The sequence below is a fragment of the Oryza brachyantha genome, chromosome 4 (assembly GCF_000231095.2).
Source record: "Oryza brachyantha chromosome 4, ObraRS2, whole genome shotgun sequence".
In the NCBI taxonomy this organism is placed as follows: Eukaryota; Viridiplantae; Streptophyta; class Magnoliopsida; order Poales; family Poaceae; genus Oryza; species Oryza brachyantha.
This window is the reverse complement of record NC_023166.2, coordinates 20,384,354-20,408,037: the sequence shown is the minus strand read 5'-3', so window position 1 is coordinate 20,408,037 and position 23,684 is coordinate 20,384,354. Positions and strand designations below refer to the sequence as shown.

Genomic DNA, 23,684 nt, shown 5'->3' with positions numbered 1-23,684 from the left:
CCATAGGTGATTTACAAAACCAGATAGTTGTATTTCGCATCAAAAACGGGTTGCAGCTTAAATTTGTATTACAATATTTACTTGAACAGCGAGAACATCAGTTTTAAGATGCAAACATAGCTGAGAAAGCGGTTCCCTCAAAAGATAGCTCAAGTGACATGCATGGTATCCAGCCACTACCGAGAACTTACATTGCTGAAAGCGGCTACAACAAAAGAACATGACATGCTTGCACAATATTACTCCCATCTCCATTTTCTCAGCATGTACCTGAGGTTATCGAAGAATTTCAGAACAATGATTTCACGATATATGCTTCCGTTATGGTGGCAAAACTGAAGTATAGCCTGGTCGCTGTTTATTATGTGGTCATGTGACCATGCTGCTCCCTGACACCAGCTTAAATAGACACGGTGGGATCACATCTTCCTACTGAGACCATGAAAAAAGCGGTGTTTTCTTCTTCGGGAGTGCTTCCGATATACTCTGGACATAATGTGCGGCAAGAAAGAAACCTAGATTGACAGAACAAAGAGATGAAGTCAAACATATGTGTGCAATATCCTCATCTTTGGACAACTTGTGGAACGGACTGACATGCAGGTTAAACTGTTGCATATTGTCGAGTGAGATAGGAACAAAACTTTTGTACTAGAATACAAAAAGTGATGAGAAACAGAAAAGTCCAGGAGGCAGCTCCCAGAAAGGTTCCATACGTCACTAAAAACATTTAACGGAAAGTTGAAAAACAGTATGGTTATTAAAGGGAAAGATATTATGTTACTCTTCAATAAAATAACTACCTTGGAGTTATTACGAATGCCATGAGATGAAAGAACAAAATTGTCATCCATCAACTTCTCACTTTGATGTGTCAGACAATAGTTGTCCCAAATATGTTTCCTGGAACAAACAGAAATGGCGTTACACAGGGCATTCATAACAATAAAATGCATAAAGTAGAATTTAGATGTTCTAAATAGCCATAACAAAGTGAGATATGGACAAAAAACAGGTTCATGCATTTCAGTTATGATGTGTAGGGAAACAGATGGAAATAAATCTGCAGAACAGATTCAGATGAATTATGAAAACCAGCAACAAATCGAAGCGACCCAATTCCACAGCTTCCAATAACCTCATGAATCATCAAGCTATAGAACGGCATACAAATCAGGGCTTTAAAATAAGTCAGAACCCAGCTATAGAACGGCATACAAATCAGGGCTTTAAAATAAGTCAGAACCCAAAGGTTGTTAGGGGGAAAATCCAGGCGTATAGTCAGTCGAAAGGTTGAGAACTCCTGAACAACTGAGCACAGGTGTATAGTTAGGTACAGGGAAAAACACCAAGATGACACCTTCAGGACAATGTATAAGGCTGCTATCAGCTATTCTGTAGCTCAAAGCCTCAAACCTGAAGATGAGACTCTGAAAAGGGCTGTATTAGCATCAGGGAGACATAATATCTAACTATTCCATGAATACTGCAGTTTTCCCCCACAAACTCCTAGATGTGCTTGAACATATATATGTGAACACGTTATTTTGTTGTCACCAATCGTTTCTGGTCGCATATAAGTAAAAAGGACTATTCCTTCCAAAATTTATACCATAACAAACTGCAATTCTTTATTCCTAGGATTGAGCTTACCCACAACATGTCAGGACCCATACTTTCTTGCAACTTTAGTACTAATATAGGCATCACTTTCCATTGATCGCTACTACTTGCGAGGTAAAAGAAATAGCACAAGTATAATTAGCAGACAGGTGATCCTTGACAACATAGGACCACATAACAGAAACTTCCTAGAACTAAGGAAACAGGACTACACTTTTGAAGGGTCCTAATGTTTCGTGGAGAAAAGCTTCTAGATGGAAAATAGAAACCTAGAAGGAGTAGCATGGCTATAATTTCCTCAGTTTCATCTTGAAAATAATATACGGAAGCCTTGTGTATAACCTCAACCAGGACTGTCTAAATAAGTCGAGATCATTGAGTCACTGTAAGAAAAACTCAAAATCGAAATAATTTTAGCTTGGGTTCGTATGGGCATGAGCTAAGCTGCAAGGCTGCAGCTAATCCCATATATCGTGTGACTCTCGCAAAATATACATATGGTACTGCTGGATTGATCAATTGACAAGAAATAATCCATTAGGACAACTTAGGTTACCATGAGTCAGTAAATGCCATGAAACACATTCGTCTCTCGCAAAATACACTTATGGTACCGCTGGATTGATCAATTGACAAGAAATAATCCATTAGGACAACTTAGGTTACCATGAGTCAGTAAATGCCATGAAACACATTCGTCACACGATGCTGTCAACAGTATAAAGTAGAAGCAATTTAGAATCATGCCATTGTTACAAGAGAGGTAGACATTTTACCATGAGATATGACGATGGCCCATCTGTTCTTGCTCGATCTCATTTATCTTCTTCCTGATAGCCATCTTCAAATCCTTGACCGTGGCTGTGTTCAGCACTGCAACATCTTTCACAAGGAAAAAAGAAACAAGAAATTAAGACATTACAAAAGATTATATGCAATCTACTATATTCAAGTGCACGAAACAGGCGGTGAAATGTGAGATTTGAAGGGACTAGTCACTAGTACCGAAGGAGGTGCTATCCAGCTTGACGACGGTTATCCTCATGGCGCTGCCGAGCTCGAGGTTGATCAGCGTGTCGACATCGGCGAGGGAGGGCTTCCGAGGCACGTCGGCGAGGATGGGATCGTCGAGGAGGGCGGCGAGCATGGACTGCAGCCTCGCCCGCTTGGCCTCGCTGCTATGGTAAGCGGCGACCTCCTCCGCCTTCGTGGAGACCGAATCTATGGCTTCCTCCGCCGCAGAGGGAGATCTCCCGGTGTCCATTGCGTCTGCGCCGCCGCCGGGGAGGGCGAGCTCGCCGCGGTCTGTGCTAGTTGGGCCGGAAGGCATTTCCACGGCCGCTCGGCCCATTCTAACTGGGCCGTATTCTGCGGCTGCGAGTTCCAGCCGTTGGATTGGATTCTCGAGTCATCTGGACGGAGATCCTTCGTTTGATCAGTGCCGCACCAGCCACCGCCTCAGTCTCGTCTCTTCCGCTCCAAATCCCCAACCCCTCGGCTCCGCCGCCGCCGGACTCGGGCCTCGCCATCGGAGTGACGGCGAGGAGGAGAGAGAGGGCGAAGCTTATCCGGCTGGTGCCCGAGCTCTACGTCGCCGCTAGCGTACCACGCCGCGTCAAGAGTTTCAGGCCGCCGACCGTTGGCTGCCACCCCGCCGCCTCGTCCTCTTCCTCATCGTCGACCGGAACGCCCCCGCCTCTTCGTCGGATTCGCGCGAAGAACGCAGGCTCTCCCCGTCTTCGGTTCCTCGCCCAGACCGCCGCGCCCCCATACTCTTGGTATAGAATCAAGCCCTCAACGCCTCTCGTTGTTCCCCAATCTCAATCTTCGTGTATACTTTCTTCGTTGTGGATAATGCCGCGCTTCGTTGGTGAATTTTCTGGGAAGGCCGCCGATATGCCAACCTCTGGCTATTCGGAATCGTTGATACATGAGATTCTGTTGCTATTCCTCTGGACGGATGTTGAATTAGGAAGAGATTTATAGAGTTTGGGTTAAGAATTCTGCTTGTGAAGATTTAGAGAGTATTAAGAGCAGTGGTGCCTCGATATTTAGCGTCTGTAGATGCCTGTGCATTCATATGGATTAGTAAGGTCTGGTTTACGATTAGACATGGTAAATTAAAAATTGCTGAGCTGAAGGTTTGAGATCATGGAGGCAGCACTGATGCTTGGTTAGCTGGTTAGTTTGATAATGATCTGCTAGTGACCCAAAACATTGCTCCTACCCGATCGTAGCTCACATATCTATTTTGCTTTGTATACTCTTATTGGTATGATTGTGAAGTGGTTTTCTTTTGCTATTGGTCATTATAGTGTTGATTCCTACCATTTCAAGTTCAGGCCACCAACACCTCATGTCCAGGTTGCTTCCAGCCCCCAGGAACCTCTCCCTCCATAATAAATTTAGGCATCCCCTGCTGCCTCCACTTCTCTCTGGTCCCTAGTCCTTACCAAGCCCGTCCTCCTTGCATTGTTTCACTATTTGACATCATCGGCTGCATGCCATTTTTGTCTTTGGCACTGATGCAGCTTATCAGTAAAACAGTAAATTAGTATGCCAAACTTGGTGCCTTGGTTGCATATTGCAGCACTATAGTCCATGGAATGGCCTGGTTGCAATCAGGTTAACTAAAAGTTTGAGGTCTAACTAATATTTCACGAGTATTTATTATTTGAGAAATTGTTCTGTCGATCTGCCTATTAAATTCTTCACTGGACAAATGCTATATGCAAAGATTGTAGAGTTGTTCAACCAACATCCGAATAGTAGTATAGATATATTTTTTTTTTCTGTTTGCTATTCCTGTTACTGACAGACCAGCATCCTGATCTATAATTGCATTCTGCTATGGTTCCACAGGTTAGTATTTGACAGCCATGGCAAAGCATCATCCTGATCTCATCATGTGCAGAAAGCAGCCTGGCATTGCTATTGGTCGTTTGTGTGAGAAATGTGATGGCAAGTGTGTCATATGTGACTCCTATGTGCGCCCATGTACACTTGTCCGAGTCTGTGATGAGTGCAACTATGGCTCATTCCAGGGCAGGTGTGTCATCTGTGGAGGGGTCGGCATCTCAGATGCCTACTACTGCAAGGAGTGCACTCAGCAAGAGAAGGACCGAGATGGATGTCCCAAGATTGTCAATCTTGGAAGTGCCAAAACCGATCTCTTCTATGAACGGAAGAAGTATGGTTTTAAGAAAAGATGATCTTGGAGACGGATATGTCTGGTCCATTAGGCTTCGCTGTGTTTTCGGTCACAGTGATAAGGCTGTTAAGTACTTAAAGGCAACATCTTTGTATTCATGGTCTGCTTTGATACTAATATGAGAGTGAACCTCTGATGTTCAGTGTAATATTGTTTCTATGAACTGGTCTAGATTCTTTAAGGCTGCATATGCAGTACGTACCTGATGTTAATCACCATGATTGTTGACATGAAACGTGAACTGAGATACTTTTTAGCCTTGTTTCTATACTATGCTTCAGCTGTTCGAACGACCTTATATGTCTGTCAAGCGGGAAACAATAATACTTGAAATCTTCAAGTTGAAATCTAGCTGAGAATGCAGGGCTACCTCATCATGATTATACTTGTGTGTAGTAGTAGTAGGAATATAGGATCGGCTTTTCAAGTTTTATTCTCGGCTTTTTGAGTATTATTCTTGATGCAGCTTTTTTGAGATAGGTGATGCAAGATACTCTGCACCCGAAGTATCTGGTGTTTAGAACCTTTGTCTCTTTTACAATACTCAGAACGGGGATATGCAAACAAAGAATACGATAAAAGTCGCTTACATAGCTAATAAGGATAGATTGTGGTAGGAAATATCATGGACCTAATCGAGCCTGATCATATGTTATCGATCAGTCCTTATCCTGGTTGGATGGATGACGAGTTGTAATCTGAAACGTCTCCTGGAAACACTGATCTAAATCTAATTAATCCTTTTTAAAAAAGAACACGACGAGACCGAGACGGTCGCGGTCACCATGATTGAGCCAAGAAGGAAACCGTGCACATGGACCTCTGCCTGCCTCCGCGACGGACGAGGGGTGGGGTGGGTAACATGGTAAACACGCAAAACCGCAAAGGTCGGGAAGCCTCAGCCAAAATCGCTAAACAAATCGCCCTAAAATAGCGCGGAAAGAGAGTGGGAGATCGCGAAGAAAAACGCAGGAGAAAAAAAAAAGAAGGGGGGAGAAAGAAAAAAATGCAAATCGACGCGAAGAAATAATAAGGGCAAAAGCCGCCGACGCGACTCGAAGCGAAGCCCATCCGCCTTCACCACCTCCCGTCCGCGTCTCCTCCGCTTCAAATCCAACCCTCCTCCCCCTCGGCCCCTCCGCCTCCGCCGCCGCCGCCGCCGCCGCCGACGGACTCGCCCGCCCGCGCCACCGGAGCGACGGCGAGGGAGGGAAGGAGGGAGGAGGCGGAAACCCGATCTCGGGGTCGGGAACCCGTCGGCTTTTCCGCTCGTTCCTTCGTCCGCCCGTCCGTCGATCGCTTCGCCTCCCCCTATCTAGGGTTTCCCGCGCTGTAGATCGGATCGGTTCGCTTCGGATTGGTTGGTTGCTTTGGGGTGGAGAGTAATGATGGGGTCGAGGCGATCCAGGCGCGTTTCATGGGCTGCCGGAGGCAATCTCTGCAAGGTATTGTGATAAAACTTGCCGCCGCCACGGCGAGGAGACGGATGCACTGTTTCGCGCTCCCTTCCCTGTCTATCTCGCTGTTTTGCGAAGATTTTTTTCGTCTCCGACGAGTACTCGTCGTTTGAGATTCTTTTTTCTGCTCACTCGCCTTCTACCTTAGCTTAGATTTGGGATTCGATCACTGCTTTTTTCACATACTCCGCGTTAAATAAGATCACATCAGATAGTAATGACTTCTTTTGTTTTCTCGAAAAAAACACGAACGTTCTATCTTCAGATTGCGCTCAAACAATGAGCAGAAAAAATCAACTAAGGTGGATTTCATTCTGCCAAAATGATGCAGAATTTCTGTGCTGAATTTACAGCGAAAGAAGAAAAAGATGGGGGCAAGCCCTGCAAATATCATTGCCGAACGTAGTACATACTGGACGCAGATATTAGATAATGAAACAAAGTACGATGAAACGGCTGAAACACTCAATCACCACATGATACCTGTTGAACGTGGTTATTGCATGTTAACTATCACTTTTTGCAATATTTAGCTATCTAATCTTAATTGAGAATGCCAAAGGATTTTATCTACTTATTATTTAGAGGTAGAGCTACATGATTTACGGGTCTATTCAAATTATATACCCAGATAATGTGTAGTTAAAATGGAATTGTTCATAATTCCAGTTTAGTTTTTTTATACATTTCATTTCAGGAGTCTAGTCCAACTTCTGTGTTAATGTTAACATGTAATGCTGAATTTTTATACACTAAAAGGCAGCAAGCACTTCCCTTAACATGAATAGTTTGGACCTTCATAGGACTGTCAATAGTCATTCTAGTGCAAAACAACAAAGGTCATCATAAGGATGCATGATAGGATGTGTATTTGAGATCTATCTCATTTTTCTCCTCTACAACTTGAATTACATTGCATATATCAACTTGCAAAAATGATAAATTGTTTTACCTTAACTTGACAATACAATAGAAATATTTCAGGATTATGATATATTGGGGTGTGTGACATCAAGTTGAAGCGTGTGATTGTTGTCTAGGTTCAAATTGTTACTCACTTTTGTCTATTAAAACATATTATAAATGATCTTCTAATGTGCTAATAGGGTACCAACAAAAGTAATTCAAAAGTGTCGCTGTTGTGGTATTATATATTGAATTGTGCTTCAATTTGGGTTCACAAATTGAACTGTAGCACTGCACTTGAAAAGAATGATATTGTGGGGTGTGGCCATGGTTATGTAAACATTTAATCGGGCCACATCATCTTACATTGACCATCTCCTGACATTGATGACTGTAATAAACTTTGTTGATTGAATTCAAAGTGCACTGGAGGATTCAATGATCAATAGATAATTATTAACATATGAAGCTTTTTGGAGCTGATATCACTTAACACATGACTTTGAAGAATGAAAATTAAGACATGAAACAAATATTCGATGGATTATATGGCATTTGAAGCATTTTATGCTTCGATGTACCAAGTGTGACCTCTTAACTGATTCATCAGTTCCACAATAAATTCACGAGATACTGAAGCATTTATTTCACCGAAATAAAGTACTCAGGATATGCAGTAACTAAGCAGGTGCTTGTTTTGTCTGCAAGCATCCTTGAATGGCCACAGGTGGCTTTCACTGTTTTTTGTATAAATAATGATATCATGCTATTTTGTCATATATGTGTCATATATGAGCCCAGACATTGGCTCCATGTACCACTCAGGCACTCATGACCGTTTTGCTCAAAATTGTTCCACTGTATGTATGGAAGTATAACCGTATGAAAGTGCATTTCACACCAATATGAGTCTAATTTTTCCCTTTCACATGCACCATTCTTCCTAGTGTTATAATGATATTCAGCGTTGATGTTTGAATGGATCAACAATTTTAACAAAATTCCTATTGCCAATCCAAATAATTATCAACTGCATTGGTATTCATGTATTAGGTATTCCCTGTTTGTGAGATATGTCGGTTGCAGATATACATAGGATTCATGTTTAGAAATACTTACCTCAAATCTTGATTCTAGCTACCTGGTAACTGATCCAACTGAGCATCATTTTGTGACATCGTGAAATCTTAATATGGATTTGACTCAGCAACATGTCAAATCATAGATATATAATCTGAAAGTTGATGATTTTGGCACTTCACATTGACCTTCAGTGTCTAATTTGTACAGATTACGAAAATAAATTTGTTTGATGGTTTAGCCCTACTGTGAATAGATTGTATCAATAGCAAGAGATTGCCATTTTGGTTCACGAATTTTGAAGGATGGTCATAGTATTTTTGCCATGTATTGCCTTTAAAAACATTTTTAAACTAGTCAACAATTGTATTTTGTAGATTCATACGGCATTCTGCAATCTTCTAGCTTCTAGGATGCATGTTAGGAAAATTAAAAGAACAAATAGTTGAACTGTTGGAGTAGCCCTGAGATGGCATTTAAGAGGGAATTGTTTAGTTTTTCTTCTTTTCTTAGATAGGTATGCAAGATATGTAAAAGTGACATGAAGGTATAAACAATCCTTAGTTTTTACCGGATGATAGGCAATGGTTTTAACTATCCAGGAGGAGGTAGGTAGTGAGCAAGTGATGAACATTGAAAGTAACTCGACTGCCACAATGTTATCATGCCTAAATATTCTGAACCCTCAATCATTTTTGGTATTTTCAGACACTGGAAAGCATTTTTAAGTATCAATTTTGGTAATCATCAGAAAATCAAACCTAATCTGAGCTGAAACCTTCCTGTAGCCCACACTATAGTCCTCTTGATATATGATGACTCAGTTCTTTGAATTTGTTTGTTGGTTCACAGAATGCTTCATATAGTAATCACCTAATTGCTTGTTTTCTTCTGAATAAATTGAGTTCATGTCATTTGTTGTTTTTTCCCTTCTCAGTTCTCCCCAAAGCATTATAAATTACTGAGCAACCTTGTATCGTGTGTTTGTAAATATTTCAGGTAAGGCTGTTTCTGTCCGAGGACTCACCTTCTCAAGCTGGATTAAGACCGCAGGATAATCTCCAAGCAAAAGGCTCATGGTTACTGCATGCAGCTGGCCCAAGTGCAGATGATTCCTTGCCTCCAGGCTTTGAGTCATTGCCACCGAGCAACAACCTTAAAATTGACATATCTCAAATCCCTCTAATTAGGTGGAAATGCCCCCCACATGTAAGGTTCACAAGTTAGACTGTTGTGTTGCATGCATGTCAAGATAGTTCAAGATCGCTGAATTTTCCAGTACTTTCTTGATTGTAGATATTGTTGGACCAAGATTGGCACATCGTTTCTGGAGAAGAAAGCAAGGAGATTGAAATTCAAAATGAGAGAATAAATGGAGTGCTCGAGGCTATTTACCCACGTCCATCAAACATCCCCCCCAAGTATGCACACTTATTTTTTTATTATAACAAATTCTTTGGTGTCACATAATGCTTCTTATATTGATTTGTTTTTTCAATACAGCCCGTTTCTTTCTTCTGATGTGAAAGATTCACACTTTGATGATTCAAAAACCCTGTTGGTTCCTTTGATCCCTCTTGAAGATGATGATGCTTCAGATCAATTAGAAGGACCACCCCTTGATCTACCAAACAATTACCAGCTATCAGATAAGTATGATTCTGCGAATATTAATGCCCAACGAGTTTCAAAGACTCCTATTACCACTGAGCAACAGCAACCCTGTGGATACATTGGCGCAATAAGCTCTGGAATCACCATTCAGCCTGATGTGGAGGCTGCAGCCCGTGCAATAATACAAACAGTACAAAGCAATCAAAATGGGAGTATGATTGACAAGGATCTACTCTTCAAAATACTAAGTGATCCTTCACAACTTGAGAGGTTAATGAAAGAATGTGGCCCAACTAGACCTGAACAATCATCTAGTAGTTCTGCTGTTTCCCCATCAGTATCAATCCCACCTCCCCAAATAACTGCAAATGCTCCTGCCCCCTTCTCTGATCATATGGGAACCTTCCACAGTACGAACCCTACTCTGCCACCTCCACCACCGATGATGAATCGGTTACCTTCAACCATTCCTTCAGTTGATATGAATCCTCTGCCAAGTTCAAGCCCAGCAATGAACTACGGAAGCGTCCCAGCGAGGGGTATAGGTTATTACAAAACTCTCATCCATCAGCATGGAGGGGAGAGACAGGAACATCCATTTGAGCAGCATGGAATGCAGTTTGGTATGTACCGTCAACCTGGTCCTCCCCAAAATGGCGGTGTGGATGGCATCAATGGTGCTTCTATGGTGAGCAGAGATGCCAAGGTGAGACCAATGAAACCTTGTGCATACTTTAACGGCCCAAAGGGTTGTCGGAACGGTGCTAATTGCACGTTTCTACATGATGCGTCCGCCCCAACAAGGAAAGATCAGAAGCAAAAGGGATCAAAAAGAATAAAATTAGACAACGCAATAGGCGGTCGAAATTGAGCTGTTGCTGCTATTTAAATTTTGACTTTTCTTTGGTTCATCCATCGTGGATCAGTAAATATTACTCCGGTCATTTAGCGCATCCTGTAGCCTCTTTTTTATGTTCGTCGAGAAAAGATGTTCTGAAAGAAAGCAAAATATTTCATGATTGATTGGTGGTCAGATTTATTTTTAATGAATCATTAGTCTGCTCTCGTTTTCAATTCACTAAATCGGTTTCTGGTTGTGTCATAGTTGTGCATTCGTGATTTGCTTTCATGTTACGTTCTCATGCTACATTAAGTTTTGCGTTATTCTTTCAGATTGTTGAAATTTACATGAAAAGGACAGATCAATTGATCATTATCTTACATCCTTCTACTAATAATTAAGTGATTCAGGGAAAAGGGGAACTACCTACCAAGTAGTATATGTGCGTTTGCAGATTCACTTTGCCTGCAGATTGATGCAGGTCCTGAACTTTGGTTGCCAGGCATAAAAGATTAGGACAAATTATGACATACAGGCTGTAGTTGACAAGGAGAAGCAGTTGGTAAAGCTAGTAGTACAGTTGCCATTTCATCTCAAAGCTAGTACTAAAGTCAGCAAGCAAAGAATCTGAACACAGAAATTAGATTGAACAAAAGTGCGCTCTGTATAGAAAGTGCAAAAGACCTGCCTTTGTTTTGGCAGTGATGAAGCCACCGACCAACCACGTGTAGTGTACTTATCTCGGCCCATATGGCCAGATACGTATAGTCGAGTTTAATTTTTGTCGCTCAACAGTAAAACCACGTATGGATACTCCTTGGTTCATTTAGGGCCTTTGGATTACGAAAAACATAGTATTCTAGCAGAAATGTAGGTGTAAAACAGATGATTATAAAACACTAAAGAAAAAAAACATAGGAATGACCGTTTGATTGGACCACAGAAAAAACATAGGAATTTGAGTAGAGATAAAGAAGGATTTTTTTACATGAGGTTGTATCTCTTGTTAGATTTTCTTCAAAATTTGCATGGGAAGAGGCATTCTATAGGAATTTCATAGGGTATATTCCTTTGATTTAAAGGGCTTTGTAGGAAAATTTTCTATAAGAATAAAATCTTCTAAAATTTTTATAAATTTCCTTTGAATCAAAAAGACCTTAACATGGTACGTGTGATTTGACCTAATTTTCGTTCTACATAACGGTTACGTAAAGTTTCGTGACACTCAAAAGTCAAAAAAGAAACATAAAAAGTGAAAACACAGATGAAACCTCAGCGTCAATCTCGTTAAAAAGTTAATAGAAAAAATATCAATCTTTTGACTTATTTAAGGAATAAGAAACGACATTTGCGAACGAAAAATAATTTATAAAAACTATTATATATGTGTATTTTTAGCTCTCTAAAAGCTAAAGTTAGAAAATAAACTATGATTAAAAAAATTTAAAATCAACTCTAAATCTAGAGATATAAATTTAAATTTTAGCTTATATGAAAAACATAAAAAAAAAGGTTGAAGTATTACCCATATGTCAAAGTACTTCCCACCCCTCCCCATATTCACCGGTGGCCGCCTGGCCGGTGGGAGGGAAGGTCCTCTCATCCAAGAGCAGTGACCAATGGGGTAGTATGTGATTCATTGAGATTGTTATAATTGATTAATGTAAGGAAGTATTTTGAGAAATTAAGTGAAAGATGTGACTGTTCAAAATGAATGAGTAGGTAAAGTCGGAAAAGTTGCTGTACATTAGCACGGAGGAATTTTGTTTTCGTGCGCTGATGGGTTGAACAGAAGACACAAGGAGGGAATCCAATTTCTTGTTGAACTTGAAGTTCATACGGTAGACAGGTAATTCTCACTCCACACCAGCATGAACTTTCAATATTGGCAAATATAACAGACCCGCTGTTGCATTACAAGTCAAGATATATTACACACACAAATCATTCATCCATTACCAGTCAAATAAACACAAACCGAGTACCAACAAATGTACATTATAAGAGCTGCTGCTCTTCTTCCAAGTTTCAACCATACCAAGTATTCCAACAAAGAATAAAGAAACCTGACGAATTAGAGAGTGGAGTGCGGAGGGAAAACAAGCACAATCTCAGTCATCTCATCAACAATGCTTCTTCTATGGCACCTCGCTAAAAACTCTTGCTAGGCGCACTCATCATATATGCCATCTCCTATCTGCAAACCAGAATATTTTGTTTAGAGATATATGTACTAATGTACACCATAACACCAATGATGGGAAATACAGTCCGTGGTGTATTCTTCTATGTGGTTCATTAGATTAGATGGTAACGCAATACAACTACAACAATGGTAGATCTTGGCAAGCACTAAAGAACAATGTGAGAACACAGACAGACGATAATGTTCAGGGAGACATGCATTGTCAATAACAGCCAACAGTACAACACCAGTAAAAGCACTCACAGATAACCGGGAATGTTCAGGGAAGGCCCATTAGTAGTAATAAACAAACGCTACACTTCCATGTTCATCTTGATTTTATGTGATGCAATTCCCCAAAAATAACTTGAGTATACAAAAGGCTAAAGGTGGACCTCCTGAATATCTATTATTATATTATAAAGATAGCTTGTAAAAGAGCCACCATGCTCTAGAGGTTAGTCAGAGAGAATCACACCGTTAGACAGTGGATGGACCAAAATTGTATACAGGATAAAACTGTATCTATAAAAACGGTAAACAAGAATTGTATATCAAATCCAATCATAATTTTTAAGATCAATTATATACAAAATATAGTTGCATATATAGAAATATGACCTACAAGTTGTATGTTAAATCTGATTCAACTAGGCCTGCGCAAAATTGCATGGGGAATCAGCTAGTTAGAATAAAGTTTAAATGTTTAATGACGTAAACATATAGACCATGAGAAGTTGAGAAGTTTGTTGCTACGGTGAACCTGAGAAAAACTGGTAGTTATTACAAATTCTTCATAAACTAAAATTCCAAGCACAAATTAATTGGATTCAGATCATAGGATGACAGTAGCAAATGAATAGAACTGTGTGTACTTACCAGATGAATTGTGAGGAACAGCAACATTGCTTTTCACATTTTGCTGAGCTTGGGATGATGATCGTTGCATGCGAGGAGATGAATCTTGCTTACCGTTAGTCATGGGCAAAGAATGCCTTTTCCTCGGATTGTTGTCTTGCACATCCGGGCTTAACTTTGGTGATACACTAGCAGATGCCTTTGCCCTTGCAGATTCTGTAAACTGCATGTAACTTGGCAAGGGAGTGCTGTTGCTTATGCCAGGTTCTTGATCAACAAGATCAGATTTAACCTTGCCTGAGCTGTCTCGCCTCCCAAGTCTGTAATCCTTTGACAAGTTATCCGTGCTGCTTCGTCCCACAGAATCGCTGCTTGGACTAGTTAGTGATCTCTTGCTTACAAGAGGCTTGGGCTTTTTGCTCTTGCTCTTTCTGGTGTTAACAGAGACCTCACTTGATGGAGTTCCCTGGGATTCAGCAAAGGTGGTTCGGCTCATGGGAGTACCTTCAGGTGACTTCAGATAAGATCCTACAGATTTTTCCAGTTCGTCATGCAAATCAGGCTTTTCTTGTCCCAGATGTGGTTGTTCAACAAGCACAGGATCAACTGCAACATCAGGGATAATGATGTCATCAGTTTGTTCTTCCTCCTTTTCTGGCTGGACGATTCCTCCAGACGTGTTCACTTCAGAATGCATAACACTGGTGTCTTTTTCAGCATTGTCAGCAACATGGTTCCTGTCTTCCAGAGATCCTATCTCCAGAACAATCTCACCACCATCGGCTTCTGATCGATCTGGGGAGTCAAGTGTAGAGGAAATTGAGATCTCAGTTCCACATTCTGAAGCAGCAAGTACAATTTTAGGATCATGCCCAACTGAGCTCTCTGGTATGCTTGTGTCATTATTTTGCTTGGGTGAGGAATTGTCTTGTGAACGGGGAGTGTGCACCTTTGATTTGCTTGCCCCATCCAGACTATTGGACCTACTGACTGTCGAATTGGAAGTCAGCTCTTCAAACTTTAACTGTGCAGCAGTAAACGCAGGATTGCATGCCTTTTTAGCCGTAAACCTTTTACCTTCTGTCTCCAATGTCTGCTCAGTTTTATATGTGTCCATAGTATCATCATAGGAAGATTCTGGTTTTTCAGGAAGAGGAGTGGGTTCCCTTGATGTAGCTATTTGAGTAGAGTCTTCACCAGATACCTCCAAATGTTGCTCCACAACATTCTCTGTCTTCGGGTCAGTCAATTTTTCAACATCTTCATTGGACTTTTCAATCAACTCTGATTCAGGAACATCTTCAACTTCCGTTCCAGAGTTTATAGCTGGGACGCATGCAGAATCCTCCAGAGCACAAGACTCAGATGGCCTTAGTGTCTCTTCCACATCATCAGGCACTAATATTGGGAAAGAGATGTCAGAATCTAAAGGAAGGGCTTCCTCATGCTGAGTATCTTCTATCTTTTCATCCACCAACTCATTGGTTTCTCTATCCTCTAGCAAATGACCCTCACTGTGTGGTGGAATCATGGATGTCCATCTCTCCATCCATTTCCATGCAACATCAGGTTCAGAAGGATCACATTTTATGTGAATGGATTTTGAAGTCGACATGCTGTCCATGAGCTGACAGAAGGTAACAAACATGAGATAATATAACCAAGACTAAGGTATGACAATCTTAGTTAACAAGGGTTCTTTCATCTAACCTTGAGAGCAAATCCATTATGAAGTAATTTCTCATTTGAAGTGTCCTGCAAAAACAAATGTTGTGTTAATGCAAGGTTGCTATGTGGCAAAAAATGATTATCTACATGTTTAGTGCAGAGGAAAAGGCTCCAAAATTCATGATTGTGCACGCATGGAATTCGACAACAAGATGATAGATATCCAATCAATGCAGCTTAGGAAAAATAAATTTGTGATGCCAACAAGAGGTGGACAGCTTTCAGATTGCTAGCAGAAGTAATTTGGGGTTGGGGAGGGAAAAAATATCAGACTGCAGATAACATCTTAAAACTTTAAATTTAGTAAGCCTGGCTCAACTGACTGGCAGCAAAATGGTTTATATTGCCTAAATGCAAATTATACCATATGTGTCTAAAGGAGTAGTAGTTTATATTGTACAAACGTAAATTATATCATACGTGTCTAAATGAGTGTGCACCTGAAACTTCCCTCCATGTTGTTGTGCTTGACGAGCCCGGACAAGCCCTTGCATTTTAACAATGGCAAGCAAGCATTGTAATGATTCCGCAGCCTGCCTCCTAACAAGATGCCCGCGTATCACAGCTTGCAGTTTCACAAGGTCCTTATCATTTGGTAGTTCTTGTTCTTCCTACAGTCAGGTAAATGACAATAATGTAAGAACACTAACAGAGAAATACTTAGCAAATACAGTGGGGAAGGATGCAACATACAGTGTATGCTCTGATGCCAGACTGAATGACATCAGCAGCAGCCTCAGAATGATCTTCCTGATGGTCTGCAGAGCTTCTATCAAAAAGAGAGGTGGTTTCCTCCTGGTGCACCTCAGTTGATGAAATAAAAGTACTTTCATCCGTCTTTTCAGCGTGTTCCTCAACATCCTTATCATTTGGCTTTACAACTGGAGTTTCAGTTATCCTTTCAGCTGGCTCTTGGATCGGCACTTCAGTTATATTTTCAGCTGCCTGTTCAACTGACCTTTCAATTATCTGGTCAGCTGGCTTTTCAATTGGTTCGTCATCTGGCTGTTCAAGTGACTCTTCTGTCAGTTTTTCATCAGCCCTCTCTTCATGCAAAGGCTTCTCATCTGGTTTATCTTCCTGCAGGATTTTCTCATCTGGTTTCTCTTGCTCCAGAGTTTTCTCATCAGGTTCTTGCTGCAGAATTTTCTCATCTGGTTTCTCTTGCTGCAAAATTTTCTCATCTGGTTTCTCTTGATGCAGAATTTTCTCATCTGGTTTCTCTTGATGCAGAGGTTTCTCTGAGGCATAGGAGTATGTTGAAGAATAGATGTTGCTTGGAGCAATTTCAGCTTTTGCTTTGCTCGAACTAAGAGTTTCAGGTTCAGATATATCAGAGTTCTTCAAAACACGGTGCCTTGTAGACCTCCTACGAAAGCTCCATCTGCTTTTATCTGATATGGCCTTGTTCTGTAAAAGCCAACATTTACCGGTCATTAGCATGTTTCATCTACGTGATATAAGAAAGAGAAAAATATATATCTCTAGTTGCTTTCTCACACAAGATGAACTAGAGAATAGATGTTAGAAGCAAAATGTAGCCAATGATGACTAGTGAGTGTATCAGAAATGCAGACAACCAACATGATTCTCATTTAACGAAGCAAAATGTAATTGGTGAGTAAGGAAAAAAAAGAAGGCAGTGACAGATAAACTCCATCGCGCGCATTGATTTATTTTCTATTAGTTACGCTTCGTTTTGAATATGCACCGGTTCAAAATAAATTTGCCCAAAATTTGATAGTGCCTTAGTGGTAAGATCTATCCGTCAATAATAATCATTTCCAAAAATACCAGTTCAGTAAACTATAAAAGGAAGTAAGCTAATATGATTTAGATAATACCTTGGTTACACCATACACGACTTAACCAGGAGTATTTTCAATTTGCTAATAACTTCTAATAATTGTAGGTGGATACATAGAATCCTAGCAAAAAAAAATACATTTGGTTTGCTGTTAGCTATCACCACTGATCCAGCGATTCTTTTTGTCTTTTTGCAATAATATCAATAAAAAAGAGCTAACTACTCTCAGTCTCTCACTATACTTGGTACGGATCCGCTAGGCTAACCCTTAAAATTCCAGATCCCATTTCACCACAGGGTGGTGCGGCTTCTCCTCTAATTAGAGGATTTTCTCGATTTTACATAGAGATTTTACACAGGCAGCTTCCAGCCAATTGGTGAAAAAAAGGAGTTGGTCCAGTTTCCAGTGAACTCCTCCCCACTCTGAGATACCAAGATTCTCGATAGGAAGAAACAGTAATCAACAGCTCAACATTACAACCAAAGTGTCAAATCATGGGGGACAAAGCTAGCAACACTCAGCTCCGAGGAGGAGAACAACAGATGCAATCATGCAACAAGCCGAGAGGCACCATACACAGGGAGTGCCCTTGCAAAAGATAAAAAAAGCATGGCACTTTGAGCAGCAGATAAACATCAGATCCCTTCCTGCCATCCTGCATGGACTCAGGGCGGCAAGAATAACAGCCATATTCGACATGGCAACGGCTGCAGCAGCTAGAGCCATGCAGCAACAGAATCAAAAAAAAAAACTACAGAAATTGAAACAAAAATTGAGCCCGTGAATGAGCTCGTGAGCGTGTGGAACAGCAGAGGATCACCAGCAGAACTCCCAATTTGCTGGTTGCATCTTGCTCACGATCACGAATCAAACCCAGATCTAACAAAAACAGCATGCGCCCGCACCTCGACCCTACGCATCCCACTGAGATCTGCTAAAAACAAGCGCACTAGCTCTCGAAAAAAGAAAAAAAGAAACGCCTTTGGCGAGCAAAAGCGGCGAGGAAGGCCGGCGCATTCAAGCGGAGTGAGCACGAGGGGCGAGAGCGCCGTGAGTACCTCGTCGACGTGGTCGTCCGCGTCGGCGTCGGAGCCGGCGGAGGGGTCGGATCCGCCGCCGGCGCAAGTGAGGATCTTGAGACACCCGTTCTTGGACCTCGTCATCGGGCGTCGCTCTCGCAGCTGCCGCCGCCGCCGCCGCCGCGTCGGCCTCAGTCAGTGCAGGGAGTGCAGCGCAGTGCTGCCGCGCGCGCGTGCGCCGTCTGGAGCGGAACAGCGAACAGGAGCGGAGTAGGGAGCTGCGCCTTGTTTCTTCTCTGGCTTTGTGCTGGTTTTGCTTGCGTTGCGTTTTGCTGCGGCTCCGCTTGTTTGCTTGCAGTTTTTATATTCCGGAGGATTCGGGCCCTCCCTCCGCCCCCTACCTTGCCGCTGTTACTTTCTCCCCTTCTTTGTTTTTTTTTTCTCCCTTCTCCAATGCAGCTTTCTCTACTTTAGTTTATTTTCTTTTATTAATTAGGGTTAATTAGATGATACGTAACAGAGACTCCATTGGGCTATTGCGACTTGTTTTTGTTTGTGCTACTGTTATTTTCAAGTCCACACCTACATCACACGTGAGTTCAGTTCATCCCATGTTCCATTATGTGATGTGTTGTTTCAGAGAGTTTTACGTAGAAATTTCATACGTAGTGCTGTTGGTCAAGAATATTTTAGCCTATTCTTTTTGTTTCTATTTATGTTCATGTACCAAATTTTGAATTTTTGACCTTAAATTTATAATAAAATTTAAGTTTTTTTATTTTATTTTGTAAATTTGGCTTTTAGATCGCTAACAACACGTATATAAAAGTTTTATTCATAAATTAGTTTTTACTTATGATATGATGTTTGCCTTTTTCTAAAAAAAATCAAACAATCACCCATTAATTCTGAGTCACGGTTTGGATAATATTGGAGAAATAAACTTTTGTTGTGAAAATTTGCCTGAAAACAAAACAAAGCATGGTGACGAAAAGAAAATCAAACACAATTCACGCGGATGTTGCGTACATGTTCACCAGAGTAAGACAGAAGACACTACTTCTAATGTGAGGCATTGTCTCTATATAAAAAATAGCACATGAAAATTATGTATATATTGCTTTTAATATGAAAACATTCTGCATATGAAATTATGATTATGAATTAAAATATGTCAGATGTATAAACTTTTGATGTACAAACTTACTATCTTTGGACAACTCACAGTGCCAAAAGAAAATCAAACATGATTCATGCGGATAGATAGCGCGCGCGAAATGTACAAAAACAAAATGCAAGATTTTCCAATTATATGTTCGATATAACCACCCCATTAGTCTTCTAGCCCCTGTTATATACCAGCTAAATATGTTATGGGACCATAAACGTAGGCAAAATGAAAACATGTAAACCTCAGCCAAAAAATTGTCTAAATTACAGGGCGACCCACATGTACGTGAGATGATGTTATATAATCATATAAAAATTATGTCCAGTAATCCGATCCTAACTTTGTTTTAGGGAGATAAAAATAACAAATGCTGAACAAATCAACAAGACAATTTTCTAGTCTGAACTTTTTTGTTTTAATGAAGTTAAGGTCTAGACAAGATTTTTCATGTCAACATGTAACATTATCCCATACATTTGTGGGATTTTTTTGGGAAAAAAAAGACAACCTTTTTTAGGGGTTCTACACAAGTTTCCACCTCAATTAAGGTTTCTACCATGTGTTTATCCCTATAAACCATAAGCCTATCGTGTTTAGCCTATATAGGTTATGTTTGGTTAGCGCTCAATGTTAATCACAATTTGTTTGGTAATACTTTTGTTGAGTTCTACCAGTAAGCCAAGCCATGCTCTATTGAACCGGTAGCTGATTTGTGCTGAACTAATAGGTTATGTTGGGAGTTTATCTCTAATTCGATCGTTGTCTTTACTCCTCGCTCCATTTCATAACGTAAAATAATTGATTTGTTTCTTACCATGTTTGACCATTTATTTTATTTAAAAAGTTATGAAAATATTATTTATTTTGCTTGTGACTTACTTTATTATTAAATGAACTTTAAACATGATTTATCATTTTTTATATTTATACTAAATTTTTAAATAAGACGAATGATCAAACGTTAAAAAAACTAAACATCTTACGTAAACAGAGATAATACCACACAACGACTTTGATTTGTTCGTACCATTCTGTCATCGATCACTGCTGGGTCGGTTGGTGAGTCACCCCAAAAAAGCATAGAAAAAGGTCAAGCAAAATGATCTTCAAACATCTTACGTAAACAGAGATAATACCACGCTAGTACCGCCACTGGTGCGAGCATTAACAAGCTCTTTCGGGCCTCTTATCAGTTTGTTGTTTATTAAAAAATCAAACAATATATTTAGAAAATAAAAATAATTTATAAATAAATGTTTTATATACATGTTTTGAAGTATTTAAAGACAAAGAGTAAAAAATAAACTACGATAAAAAAATAAAATTAATTCTAAATTTAAAGTTAAAAATTAAATTTTGGCCATGGTGGACATGCTTCTCCTATTTCACGGCATGGTGTACCTTCCGGCCGGCCGACGCAAACGATTGCAAGTCCACGGCGGCTTTAATTTGGGAATAACAAGGCCATGAATGCAAGCTATTTAGACACGCCTATCAACCTTAGGTCCTTTAGCCATGGCCAGCGAGCGTACTTCGACGATGCGCGTTGCTGCCTTCTTCTTTAATTTGGGGATCGCCGGCCGGTCTCTCCTGTTACGTACTAGTGCAGTACAACAGCACAGGTCAACAACTCAACATTCGTTCGTTCTTACCGTTTTTTACTCCTAGTTCGCGGCACTAACGCTGCTATTAATTGTAAGCACGGTCGAGATCGATCCTGCACATGTTACTATTCGTATAGAACTGAGAGGGCAGCTGCAGGATGCGGCGAAGGCGATACCCTGCAATTAAAATCAGCTGGTAAGTACAGCGACCTTCGTACTAACCAACAAGAAGGGGAACGCAGCGGTGGTCGCGACCGAGATGACACGATGCCTCACCTGCTGCAGTACGTTGGGGCGGGCAAAACGGTACGCCCGTCGACGTCTCGATCGACGAGACGAAAGGGCGGAACGCGTCGCGCGCGGCGCGGGGGGGTGGGGGGCGAGCACGAGAAAGTTGCTGCGGTGCGGCCGGGAGGCTGCGCGCCGCTTGCTGCTGCATGGCATTGCATTGCGCTGCGCTGCGCTGCGTTGGGCGTTGGGTACTCCGGGTTGGTGGCGGCGGTGGCGGTGTCGCGGGTGATCGCGCGAGCTCTGCTGGCCGCCGGGCCCGTGGTTGGTTGGCGTTTCACGTGAGACACAGCGATCGCGTTGGAGCGCGGAAAATTCATCGCCTCACCGGCTCACCAGCCGGCGTCATGGCCGCCGCATCGCCAGCATTTTTTTTTTCACTGGGTTGAACTCTCACGAGCTGCCTGCAACGCACTGGCACAGCAGCAGCAGCACCGACCACCGGCTCGTCAGTCATTGACGCTACTTTTTTCCCCTGCGACGCTGGGTGCTGGCACGGTCGTTCGTTTGGTCAGGTCTTGGTCACACGGCTAGCTGGCCTGGCCGTCAAAGGTGTTAATTTATGACGGTTAAGTGGTCACCACGCGAGCGATGTTAAGCTCGTAGGGGAGTGGCCATTAACGAATTGCTGGGTGAGTGAAGTGAGGCGAGTGAGTGCATGTGAAATGTTCTCGATTTTTTTTTCAAAAACATCGCATCAAATTTTTAGACACCTAAATAAAGTATTAAATATAAATAAACCAAATAACTAATTGCACGGTTATAAAAAAAATTTTGAGACGAATCTTTTGAACCTAATTAGTCCATGATTAGCCATAAGTGCTACAGTAACCAATATGTGCTAATGACGGATTAATTAGGCTCAAAAGATTCGTCTCGCGGTTTCTAGGCTAGCCGTGAAATTTATTTTTTCGTCTGAAAACTCCTTCCAATATCCAGTCAAACATTTGACATGACACTTTTTGTAAAAATTTTCCCAATGTAAGCACCACCACCAAAGTGGGCCACGTGCGTAACGAGGGGTGTCCGAGATCATCAGCGGCTGCCAGTGGGCCACCCGACACCACCGGGCACGTGCCAGCCCTTTCGCACATGGACACGTAGCGCGCCACCCCACCTGCTCGCCACGTTACAGCCACGTGCGCTGCCACCGTAACAACGTTATCTCCTATAGCTCCTGCCTTTGTATCCCTCTGCAACTCTCTCTCTCTCTCTCTCAGGACCAGAAAGAAACAGGCAGAAAGAATTCAAAGGAAGCATCATCTAATCACCTCGTTAACAACGGCCGTAGCACGGTAATTAGTTGTCTAAGCAAGCGTCAAATGCATAAAACCATATTAGTTACTAGAGACGGTGCTAGCATACTACTATATCCAAACACCAAGGTGCTTTTTGGCAGCGTGCAATGATGCTTACATTAAAGGCATCCTCGGCGAAAAGGAATGACCGGTAGTGTGGATTAGATTAGATTAGAGCATAGCATTAGCATGAGCATATATGGAGAGATGGACCAGAATCCAAAAGCAGCCATGATTCTTCATGTCGTGGTGGTACTGGTGCTACCTTTTCTTTTTCATCCTTAGTATTTATTTATTGATGTTTGATGTTTCCTCCCTACCATGATCTTAGGTTCTTAGCAGGTCAACATTTGTTCTGACCATGAGTTGATCTGTACTGATGCCAATAGCATCGATAAATAAGGCCTAATGCTGAATTTGAGCTGTGCAAAAGCAGGTATAGCAGATTTGACAGGAGCAAGTAGAGGTGAAAAATACAGTTACAGTGATTGTGACCAAAGATACCAAATGTCATGATCCGTGAAAGTTTCTGGAATTGTGGTATGGAATCAGCTAATGTGAGAATTAAACTAAGAAAGAAAGAAATGCCATTGCTCTCTCTTTTCCTCCCCACTTGTTGAACTTCACACACAATTGTGACTATGTGAGAAACTAAAGCAAGAAAGAGGCAAGCATATCTTATCCCATATATGGTCCCTGGATAGCCCAAAAGTCATGCATGCCCAACACAAAGGGGGCACACACACTACCCTTCTTTTTTTTCTCTGCTCACTGCAACATATGGGTTGCTTGTTTCAGAAGTAGACAACAGTGATTGGAGGCACACGAATTGGCCTGCATTGTACCAGCTCACATGTATTAGGTCAGGGTTTGTTGTGACAGTTCGTTTATTCTTGTTAATTTTGGAGGTGATTATTTAGGGGCCACATGAAAGGTCACTGTCAGAGAGTTGGGAGGCAGTGACAGGCTACTCCATGTTGCTTGTGGAGGAAA

General features: G+C 41.4%; 4 protein-coding genes across 4 annotated transcripts; 2 read left to right on the top strand and 2 right to left on the bottom strand.

Annotated features, from left to right (window-relative positions):
• Positions 1-4: 4 nt before the first annotated feature.
• LOC102700518 (U11/U12 small nuclear ribonucleoprotein 25 kDa protein) lies at positions 5-2,934 on the bottom strand. Its single transcript, XM_015836329.2, has 4 exons — positions 2,629-2,934; positions 2,400-2,505; positions 804-903; positions 5-515 (listed from the first exon to the last, which is right to left on the bottom strand). The coding sequence occupies exons 1-4, from the start codon at positions 2,885-2,887 to the stop codon at positions 420-422; spliced, it is 561 nt and encodes a 186-aa protein (XP_015691815.1). The 5' UTR covers positions 2,888-2,934; the 3' UTR covers positions 5-419.
• A 1,568-nt stretch (positions 2,935-4,502) lies between these two features.
• Positions 4,503-4,835, top strand: LOC107304040 (PHD finger-like domain-containing protein 5A). The gene has a single exon (XM_015836121.1). It carries the CDS (start codon positions 4,503-4,505, stop codon positions 4,833-4,835), a length of 333 nt encoding a protein of 110 aa, XP_015691607.1.
• Positions 4,836-5,687: 852 nt separating this feature from the next.
• On the top strand, positions 5,688-10,941 carry LOC102720518 (zinc finger CCCH domain-containing protein 30). Its single transcript, XM_015836734.2, has 4 exons — positions 5,688-6,279; positions 9,277-9,486; positions 9,574-9,698; positions 9,781-10,941. Exons 1-4 carry the CDS (start codon positions 6,220-6,222, stop codon positions 10,760-10,762), a joined length of 1,377 nt encoding a protein of 458 aa, XP_015692220.1. The 5' UTR covers positions 5,688-6,219; the 3' UTR covers positions 10,763-10,941.
• A 1,644-nt stretch (positions 10,942-12,585) lies between these two features.
• LOC102700233 (protein IQ-DOMAIN 32) lies at positions 12,586-18,676 on the bottom strand. Its single transcript, XM_006652905.3, has 6 exons — positions 18,370-18,676; positions 16,197-16,913; positions 15,944-16,114; positions 15,486-15,530; positions 13,797-15,402; positions 12,586-12,929 (listed from the first exon to the last, which is right to left on the bottom strand). The coding sequence occupies exons 1-6, from the start codon at positions 18,472-18,474 to the stop codon at positions 12,910-12,912; spliced, it is 2,664 nt and encodes an 887-aa protein (XP_006652968.1). The 5' UTR covers positions 18,475-18,676; the 3' UTR covers positions 12,586-12,909.
• Positions 18,677-23,684: the final 5,008 nt, after the last annotated feature.

What these genes read in the sequence shown, in the direction of transcription:
- LOC102700518 (XM_015836329.2), bottom strand. Translation starts at nt 2,887, where the DNA reads ATGGACACCGGGAGATCTCCCTCTGCGGCGGAGGAAGCCATAGATTCG. An exon ending in GCTGGATAGCACCTCCTTCG is followed by an intron (nt 2,506 to 2,628) that starts GTACTAGTGACT and finishes TCCTTGTGAAAG; the next exon opens with ATGTTGCAGTGCTGAACACA. An exon ending in GCATTCGTAATAACTCCAAG is followed by an intron (nt 516 to 803) that starts GTAGTTATTTTA and finishes CTGTCAATCTAG; the next exon opens with GTTTCTTTCTTGCCGCACAT.
- LOC107304040 (XM_015836121.1), top strand. Translation starts at nt 4,503, where the DNA reads ATGGCAAAGCATCATCCTGATCTCATCATGTGCAGAAAGCAGCCTGGC.
- LOC102720518 (XM_015836734.2), top strand. Translation starts at nt 6,220, where the DNA reads ATGATGGGGTCGAGGCGATCCAGGCGCGTTTCATGGGCTGCCGGAGGC. An exon ending in GGTGGAAATGCCCCCCACAT is followed by an intron (nt 9,487 to 9,573) that starts GTAAGGTTCACA and finishes TCTTGATTGTAG; the next exon opens with ATATTGTTGGACCAAGATTG. An exon ending in CCATCAAACATCCCCCCCAA is followed by an intron (nt 9,699 to 9,780) that starts GTATGCACACTT and finishes TTTTCAATACAG; the next exon opens with CCCGTTTCTTTCTTCTGATG.
- LOC102700233 (XM_006652905.3), bottom strand. Translation starts at nt 18,474, where the DNA reads ATGACGAGGTCCAAGAACGGGTGTCTCAAGATCCTCACTTGCGCCGGC. An exon ending in AACATGGAGGGAAGTTTCAG is followed by an intron (nt 15,531 to 15,943) that starts GTGCACACTCAT and finishes TTGTTTTTGCAG; the next exon opens with GACACTTCAAATGAGAAATT. An exon ending in TGTTCCTCACAATTCATCTG is followed by an intron (nt 12,930 to 13,796) that starts GTAAGTACACAC and finishes TCTGGTTTGCAG; the next exon opens with ATAGGAGATGGCATATATGA.